Below are 10,011 nucleotides of genomic sequence, written 5' to 3'. Positions count from 1 at the left end.
CGTATTAAAAGAAACGTGTTACAAATTTAGGCACCCACACAAAATACAGTGCATATGCAGGTCGTTCTCCAGAAAGGAGAAGAAACCAGCTGCCTGTCTGAAAATGTACACATGAGAAGCTCCATGGAGCTTGGGTCCAAGAAATACAATGAAGGGCTGATCTTTTTAACAAGTGCTGAAATGAACCACAGCTATTGACCCCAGGCTGAAGGGGAGGGGCAGGTGGCCACCCACTGGGGGAAGAGATAAGAAAAGAAGGGATGGGAAAAGAGGGGGAGGGAAAAAGGCCAAACAAGGTTTAAAAACACTCCATCCCGGAGGCAAGAGAGCTGATGGCCAGATCAGTGCCTTTATTGGTCTCTCTCAACCACCAGCTGGTTGCTCTCCAAACCCTGCAGCTCTTGCACCACCAGCAGCAAGGTGAGGATGCCAGAGCCTGCCATCCCCACTACAAATTGGATCAGGCCTCTCCACCGCTCAGCACAGGTATGTATGGCCCGGCTCTGCATGACATGGGACAGGGCCAGGATGCAGCCAGGTCTAGTCAGGCTCAGGAGCAGGAGGAAGGCAGAAGAGCAGCAAGCAAAACCTCTGAGGAGGAAGAAGAATGTGGATCCCAGGCTCTTTCTAACCCAGGTGAGCCCGGGCCAAAGGATTCAAGACAGCTGGGCCCAGCCAGGCCCCGAACACTTGCACAGATTGCTGTGCACAGCATGCTGTCCCGAATAATAGATTCAACATCCCAGCTTGTCAGTGTGGAACAGACTCTCCTGCTCCTTCTGTTTCAGGAACATCCTTTTCCTATTCACCTAAAAGTAAGTAGTGAGAGATCAAAGGACTCTTGTCCTGGGCTTCCTTCTGCAAATGGGCAGTTAATTGCACTGTTTGGGGCATCCTTGTATATGCTGGATTCTGTCAGACTGACTGGAGCAGTTTTATTTACGTTAATTTGCAATGAAGTAATTACTCCAAATCATTTTAGGATTGTACAGAGTTTACAAAATAATTATAAAGTCAATGACAATCCTTTGTGCTAGCACCGCGGGGGTACTGGATACAAATGCTCTTTTGTTGTAGTTGGGGTTAGTGATGCTTTAAACCATAAATTAGGAAGCGTAGAATTTTTTTTAGGCGATATTTACATTTTCCACATAAAGCCTCAAACTCCCATATGCTGTTATGGTACCTGAAGAGCCCCAGACAACAAATATGAAGAGACAAAGAGTGACTTGTAAGTGAAATGTCGATTTTCATCGAATAAGAGAACCATCGCATATGATTCCAGAATGACAAGTTATATCTATAGCTGAGATTTAGTGAACGTATGTAAGAAGAGGTCCTCATTTTGCTGGTAAAAGGGTGGTGCATATTATCACAACAAAAATTCTTGTGGCCCTTTGACATTCAAGAAAAAGCCATGCATAGGGGACTGGGTAATTCATCTGTGTGTGATACAGAGTCCATCACCTGTTGGTCTCTGGGTTCAAATTTGGTCCAGCTTGATTGTGACCAAAAGTCATTACCTTAGGATGACTTATTATGTAAAATGAATTGTAGTCTCTGTCTAATTTTTCACAACAGATGTACACATCACAAAAAGCACATTTCACCCCAGTTCGCATTCTTGTTGATCTTCCTAACAGAGAGGCTGTAAATTGAACCAATATACGGATGTCTCTACCCTTTCACCTTAGCAGGCAGACCCTCCAGGTGCAGATTGGCATTGGCAGGGCAGTGTGGGAGAAGCTGGAGCCATATCTGTTCAGTGAAAAACCAAGGTCAACCTTTTCAGAAGTTGCTTCTGATTTTAGGTGCCTGAGTATTTGGGTGTCCAGTCTGAGACATGTCACAGACCTGATTTTTTCAGAGGTGCTGAGCACCCATGCTCCCCCTGACTTCAACTGAAGTTGTAGCTGGTCAATACTTCTGAAAATTAAAACCAAGGTATCTCAAAAGTTGGGCACTCAACAACTGAGGCACCCAAAAAAAAAAAAAAAATCACAGGCTACCTTTGAAAATTTTGGTCTAGATTATTTCAGTCTCCAGGTGTATTAATCTAAGACTTTTCACCAGAAATAAATTCACTTGTGGGGGGTAAGGAGTCAAAGAGGAAAAAGCCTTGTGTGAAGTGGGAAAAGTCAAGATTTAAAAAAAAAAAATCAGCTGAAACGGGTAGACCTAGCATTCCTATGCTAGTGAAAAACAAATGTACAATTGTTTATTGGAATGTTGTAATATTGACTTTCCAATATGACACCGTCATTGCTAATATGTAAAAATAAATAATATTCTTCATTAGCACAAATACTAACCAGATAGAATACATCCACCTCAAAGAAGGCTTTATTTTCTTTCTATTCTTTCCCAGAAGAGCTTTAATATCTGTGTGGGTGAATGCATCTTTTAGATGCCACTGGGAATAACACTAACTTTGGATTCTCATATTACTATTCTACTTGAAGTCAGGTTAGATCTTTTCTTCAGGGAATGCCCATTATCAGGACCAACTGAACACTGGGATTTTCCTGGGTCAGTTTCTATGACTAGGTTAAATAAATTCTGCGGTGTGTTTCCATAAAATCTGAGTAATTTAATTAGGTCTTTTAGCTGTGAGTAATTTCACTGCTGCAGGTTTTAGTTTTAAAACAGTTGGATTCCAAGGATTCAGTTTACATGTTCACCCTGCCGGGAAATTTAGATGGAAAAAGCCTCTTACAACTGAACTTTTAGCTGCAGTTCTCAGATGACATGGACATAACCTCTCAAACAGAATAAAAATAGCAGCTGTCCATTCAGTCACACTTTCTACAGCCAAAACACAACCATCCTCAGAGCACAGAAATGCTCTTAAGTGCTAAATGGCCAACTTGGTCTCAGTCATACCGCAAATACATTCATTACTTGCTACAGTTGCTCTGCGGGGCTGCTCCAGACAGTCCAGAAATGGTCTTATTTATATTCTTATTGGTGGTGTCAGTTGAAAAAAAAAAAGTCACAGGTTGCTATAAAAGTGGCCCAAAAATGTAGCTACATGTGGCTTGTGAAAAAAGATCCAAACAACCAGCATTATAACATAGTAAAACGTGCATACTCCAGAGACTACCATAGACCTGAAAGCAATGCCTTTTCTAGCTCCCAGGATGCATTAGACAATATTGGTGTGGGAAGCCTGAGAGAAGTGGCTCAGTGTTAATTTATGATGGAAAGTTAAGCTCCTGTGAGAATTCTGATGGACCTTCCTTTAAGTGTGACAGGTCACTTGACCGGCATCATCATCCACAAACAATATACTAGTGACTTTGGATTTCAGACATCCACGCTAATATATGTTTCTCTACCATAATTATGCACTTCCAGGATGAACAGATCAGTCAGTACAGTACTAAAAGTGAGAGATTTTGTATTTTGGGCAGCACTTTGTGTGTATTTGAAAAGAAAACATAAAATGAAAAGATTCCTGAAATGGGAGTGTGCAGCTTCCCTGTGCTATGGGCAGGTGCAGACTTCATTACCACTGCTCTTTGATAACATCCTGCCTCCTGAGCTGGAGTAACTGAGGGGTCACTGAAGTGTTACTAACTCAGAAATGTATAACAAGATTGGATTGGACTAAACTGGATCTTAGCCAGCTGGAAATGGAATATAAATTATACTAGGAAGTTAAAATAACTATCACAGTTTCAAAACAGTTTTGGTATTTAAAAAAAAAAATAGTGCTTGTGAAAGGAGGCAGACGGACAGTTCTGGATAGTGAGACCTGCCTGACAATGCGAGTTCCCCATGCCTCTCCACTAGTGTTCTGTCGCTAGGTGTGAGAGGGTCTCCATGATCATAAAGGAATAGATCCATCTGGGTGAACCTTTATACCTATTTGTTGCCTCACCATGTTAGATCCTCAACTGGTGTAAACTGGCATAGCTGCATTGAAATCAATGGAACTATGTTAATATACACCAGGAAAGAAGTGGGACTCTGTGCAGGAGTAAGGGTGTGCCCAGGGGGACCTCTTTGTAGAATCAGGGTCTGCATCCCTAGTCTCTCTGCTCAGACTGTCAGCAACAGTGCCACTGTTTGTTGATTTTTGTTTTTCTGCTATATTGAGAGCAATATATAGGGAACAGAACTGAAGCCATATGCTCACTCAGCAACCAACAGATGTGACATCAGAAACTATTGACCTAGACTAGATTCAAACTGGAGGACTAGAAGAGCTAGGCTCTGTATTCCAGCTAGTCCTCTTTAGCTATGATAATCTTTGAAAAATACTGTAATGCCAACACATTAGCTACTCAGAAAATGGCCAGGGTGTAGTGCCAGCAACACAAGCACCGTGCTCTTTTCTCACATGATTTTCACCATTTTTTCCAAAGCGCTATAGAACTGATAGTTGTTGCAATGAAGTATTTGTAATTACACTTAATAAAATCCTATTTTCTGAAAGCTGATTTCTGACCCAAAGGGAAGGTTCTCTTTTCCCACAAAACTGGCTCTAGAGTAGACGATACGCTGATTCATGAAGAGTGGTTTAGTGGTGATGGCAACCAGAAAATTGACCTTCATCAGAATTCTTATAAAACAGCAACAGAATCTTTACCTGCCACCACACATTAAACCAATTAAGTGCGCACGCACACACTTTTTTTGGGGTAGCTAATGAGGTTATAACATAATTCCTGTATCTTCTAGCAATGAATTTTCATTCTTACAGTAATTAATATGAAAATTGACCATGGAGAGGTTGCTCTAAAGTACAAACTATAAGCATCATTTTAAGTTGTTTGGGTATATTTAAAATGTTGACAAACAATTTTTGGTTTTATTTCTAACAGCATGGAGATCACTTTTGGAATTGTCCCCAGAATCACTATGAATTCAGTGAGAAAATACATACTCATGGCTACATGACATTAACAATCTCTTCACCCTGATGATTGCTCTGTACTCTGCATTTGTGCCTGCTTTGTTAGAAAGAGGCTATATGGTAGCAAACCATAGGATAACTGGTTTTAATTTTTTCACACAGTGACTTTACAAGAAATTATTAATAGCTGTATATTTTTTTGTGAGAGATGACTCATCAGTCTTCCTAAATATAAATGTTTTGAAACACTATGGTTGGAGGGACTTTAAGACGACCACCCCTACAGACGTTCCTTCGGAAGAAGTTGAGGCTTATTGGCAGGGAAGCTTGCATTATACCTCTTCTGAGGAGGGAGGACTCAAATATTTAGTGTTGTCATTGTGGCACCTTTTACAAATGTGAAATAAACTCTTTTCAAAGGTGGGAGAGGGAAGAGAGGAAGGGGGGAAAACCCCAAGAAAACTAACGTGTTTAATTTTCTGAGAAATAATATTTAGCACGTCTATAATGCTTATATTTTCAAAATGCTTTACAAACATTAGCTAATTCTCTTAACATCTCTATGCAATAATGCTTACTTATGTCCATTTTATAGATGAGCAAATTAAGGCAAGGAGCTTAAAGCACTATCTTCCCTAAATATTTTACTGTGTTTAAAGCACAATGGCTCCCCAGCCATTTACTAATATTGACTGGACTTGCCCATTTAAATGGGGCCAAACCATCTTATAATTACATTTAAAAAACTTTACTTCAGTTGTGGTTCTTTTCAAGACCAGGCATTATGATGTATTATAATTTGTATTATGGTAGCACCTATATGCCCTATCTCAGATCAATACTGGTCCACACTAGAATTTGGCCAAAAATTTCCACCATTGCTTCAGTTCCACCAATGGTACCAGCAGTGATGGAAGCAGTATTATAGACAAGGCACTTGGTGGTTGCAGGCCTTTCAGCCACCATGTTGTCTAACACTGCTTACAGCAGATATAAACAACATGGTGGTTAAAATGCTAATGAATGCCAGCAACATTGTCTGCACTAGCTTTCCCATCATTGCTGCTACCAATGGAGCTGAACTGGGGATAGTCGTGGAAAATTCTTGGTAAAAATGCCTGATGTGGACACAGCCACTGGGTCAGCAAAAGAGCAGACTGGAACTTAGAATCTTCTATATTCCAACTTCATAACAAATCCACTAGACCATGCACTTGTGAGCATGCTTAAGAAAAAAACAATTTTCCTGACTGCAAACCATAAAGATCTACTTGATTTATCTATTTAACAGTTAAGAGTAAAAAATGACAGAAGTAAACAGGCCTTATTCTCTTTAATGGTGTCTTGTTAAGCATCATCATAAACTAAATTACACTAGTAATTAACACTAGTTAATATATTTACAATAGTGCTCAAAAATAAAAGCTGTTCAAGTAGAAATGTCCTACTGATTCAGCTCAATGTCAGGTGACAAATATCTAAAGCAGTCAAAGACTGGTTGAATATTTTAAGTCCTAATTTTAAGAGATTTAGAACTAGTGGGCCATGCAGTTCTTATTCTGGTGTAGCTCTGTCAGTGCCATGTGGGATATTAACTCATCTGTCTAAACATATGGGTCTTGACAAACAAAAGCTGCAGGAAGGATATGCTCCTGCACTGAAATTGAAAACACTTCAAATGAAATCACTGCAAATATTTATTGTGTTAGTATTTTAATAGAAACTATGAACCACTTGAGCTATTGCTCTCGATCACTTCAGTTCACAGGTTTAGAACAGTGGAGTCCTAATACAGAAGGGCTTTTTTAGTAAGCACACTTTTCTATTTACTTCAGTTAGTTAATATCCAGGTGTTTTTTTGTTGATGGTTTTTTTTTTTTTTTTGAAAGGAGAGAATGAAAATTTTCATTTTCTGTCCTGTATCCCAAAGTTCCCATGTGCTGGACACCTGGAAAAGCTGGCGTTACTAGCTTGTTTACTTATTCAAATACATTAAGTTGTAAAATAAATTGCACTATGGATTTTATATCTAGGAAATTTCTGAATTCTACTAAAGGGAGCTTTATAGATCAGGATTCGAAAGGTGACCTTCAAAGGAACAATCAAAATATTTTTTAAAAGGAAAAAAAATTGCCACTTACCTAGGGTCGTGCCTTAGTGCTCCCCAGTTTTCCAGTGTTGGGGACATTCCACAATGATGGAATCTCCGCACCTGCTGCAGACTTCCAACAAATGCCAGAGGACTTCTAGGGAGTCTAAAACCAAACTGGTTAGTTTTGCATTATTTTTGTGCCGATTGCTCACCCCTGCCCGCTTAGTGAGGCCATTCAGCACATATTTCAGTGTTAACTCCTTTTTGATATTTTGTTTGCAGATCACCTTTAATGTTACCATAATGTAGCAGGTACTGCCTAGATTAAACACATTTGTGCAGTTTTAACAGGGCTTTATTTGAAATAATGGAGCTTTGGCCCATGAGGGGCTTGAACCTGCATTCCTTTAAGAAGGACAGCTGACAACAGAGTCTAAACTCAGTTCTCAGAGAGCTAAAAGCACAAGCCTTTACCATTTCAGAGAAAGGACCAAGTATATTAACTAGAAGAAGTAGCAGACTCATGAGCCTCTTATGTGGAGCAGCTACTATAGGGGGACAAAGACCAACATTCTCCTAAGGTTCATCTGGAACATGCATTATGTAACAAAACGAATACATTAACACACATGATGTTAAACACTACTTTGCACCAAGTATAGACAAGAATAAATTGTTTAAAAAGCATTAGTGAGCATCCCCCTAGGGTTAACCATGTCCACCTAACTTTTAAAACATGGTTGGCATGGTCTACACTAGATGCAAAGTCACTTGGTTAGAACTGGTTAATTAGCACGTTGTTCAACACAATGCATTTCCCTAGTGGACACAGGTCCTAGCATGGATTATGCTTGCAGAGCAAGTTTTCAGGGAAGCCAGAGGGCCTTTTTGGTGTGCAGGAATATCAAAATCAGTCCAGAGACAGTTATCACAAATTAAACTACTAAAATTATGATTAATTGAAAGATAATTTTTAATATGAAGCTGCTAAAGTTCAGTGGAGACTGGTGACATTTAAAAGCAGGTAGGTGAAATTGACACAAGGTTACACGTCACGACACTTTACAGCAATGTGTAAAGATCAGAAATGAAAGTTCATGCCGAAGGTTTCTGTCTAGAAAGATGTGCTGTGCATGGCTAAAGCATTACTTGTCACTCATTTCTTTTTGGTTTGGCTTTTAGGATAGCATTGAGTTTAGAAACATCTGCAGTCGTATGGCTTTACAGTTGGAGGGGCAGCGATTTGACAGAGACTTACATGCAGCACACCAGTGTTTGAGGACCATCGTTGAGAAACTGATTCATTCACTTGCAGTTTTCCCCTCCGATTTGTATGCCATAGCCCAAGCTTCACTGAGACAAATCCTACAAAACCTCCCAGAGATGTGAAACAGTCACACAGAAAAGAGTGACTAATATGTGTAAGAGGTAATAGTACAACTCTACCTCTCAATTGCCTCCAAAATGATGTGTAATTTAAAAGGTTGAATCTGAAGCCTCCGCTCACACGAGTGATCCCATTGACTTCACATGAGTAAGGACTTCATAATCAAGAGCCCAATCCTGCAAAGTGTTGAGCACCCTTTGTCTTCCTGGCCAAACTGGTATGAATGGGAATTGAGGGCACCTCCAGGAGTTGATCTGCACCTTGCAGAATTGTGCCCCACATGAACCAGGACTATTGAGTTGGACCCTAAAATTGGGACATTGGTAAAAAGAATGGTGGTGGAGAAGAGGACTGGACCTTTGGAATTCTATTAACCTACATCACTGTTAGTGAAAACATGTTTTCAAATCATTCTTTGTGCTAGTTTGATACTTCAGAGACAGAAAGCGCTGTACATAAGAATGTAACTTTATCACCAGGACAACACATCTGAGAGGTATGTTGTGTGCACAGTATTTAAAGATAGCTTTAAAAGGGAGACGCTCTCTAGAGTACTTTACTACCCTGATCTAAAACAACTGATCTGAAGGGTTGCCAATTCAGAAAAGGAAAAAGGGGGAAAATTTTTAGACCCAATAGGATCACTGTTAAAAATAAATACCGGTAAATAAAAGCCCTCAGTAGTCAAGCACATAAATGCTAATGGAAAGCAGACAGAAGGGGCACAAAGTGTGGCCAAAGCAAATGTATTCAAAGATTTAAACATATATTTGTGGAAATTGCTTTGCAAAACTCACCCAGCTCTAGTAACTGTACAGCACACAGGCATACAACTCTGCTCATATACTGCCAAACCAGGAGTTTCCATAGTCTGAGGTTTTTTCTGCAGCTGCATGTGACAGGGAGAAATTCAGCTCAATTTTTATCGTACTTGTGTATGGATGAAGGCATTCTGCATAGAGTATGAGACCGAAAATAGTCTCTTTCCATTGGCTAAGGTAGTGAATTTCCACATGATTACTTTCTGCATGTGACTCTGTATACTGATTGATTTGCCATCTTTTATGTTCACATGAGACTCCTAACACTACACTGGTGCCGGTCTCAGCTATAATTAAGGCTATATCAGCCCTTCCTTTATAAAAACACCTGTTTGGAGGTGGTTCTTAGCTTGAATACAGACTTTTGCTTTGGGTTGAAACTTTGTCTATGATGGGTCAGCCCAGTAGGCTCAGTATGAGTTTATAAATTGGAAGAAAACACATGAAAATGTATTTCCAAAGAAGAAATTAAAAAAAAAAAAAAAGCCTTGTTTGTATGAGTCCCTTCCTCCTGTGACATTGCCCTCTATATGATTTTATGAAAATATGCTAATGAGTGTGAATATAATGTAACTGGAATATGCTTCATGCAAAAGGTCTCTTGTAAGGTATCATTACAAAGCTTATAATCTACTGAGTGTGTTCATCCTACTTGTATAAAGGTATCATACTTGTATCTGAAACTAGAAATATGAAATATAACTCTGAAGTCCTATTGTAATTATGCAAAGTGTGGGCCATTAATGGTGGTTTGGAATCTTGATGGCTCCCATCAACTAGGACAATTGACTGTAGATGGCTCTGTTTACTTGTAAGTCTTCCTGTGTGCTGGCAAGTGGGTAATGAAGTC

The 10,011-nt window shown here is 39.6% G+C and overlaps 1 protein-coding gene across 1 annotated transcript; it reads left to right on the top strand.

The window, feature by feature from the left end:
- The first annotated feature begins 332 nt into the window (after window positions 1-332).
- On the top strand, window positions 333-8,342 carry DLEU7 (deleted in lymphocytic leukemia 7). The gene is made up of 2 exons (XM_065397472.1): window positions 333-815; window positions 8,136-8,342. The coding sequence occupies exons 1-2, from the start codon at window positions 333-335 to the stop codon at window positions 8,340-8,342; spliced, it is 690 nt and encodes a 229-aa protein (XP_065253544.1).
- The last annotated feature ends 1,669 nt before the right edge of the window (window positions 8,343-10,011 follow it).

The sequence above is a fragment of the Emys orbicularis genome, chromosome 1 (genome assembly GCF_028017835.1).
Source record: "Emys orbicularis isolate rEmyOrb1 chromosome 1, rEmyOrb1.hap1, whole genome shotgun sequence".
NCBI lineage: Eukaryota > Metazoa > Chordata > Testudines > Emydidae > Emys > Emys orbicularis.
Note: the sequence above shows the minus strand (reverse complement) of the source record. Positions and strands in the feature narration are given on the sequence as shown.

Bases quoted from the DNA above. Each gene is read 5' to 3' on its own strand.
- DLEU7 (XM_065397472.1), top strand. From the start codon at position 333: ATGGCCAGATCAGTGCCTTTATTGGTCTCTCTCAACCACCAGCTGGTT. The intron at 816-8,135 runs GTAAGTAGTGAG...TTTGGCTTTTAG, and splicing joins CTTTTCCTATTCACCTAAAA to GATAGCATTGAGTTTAGAAA.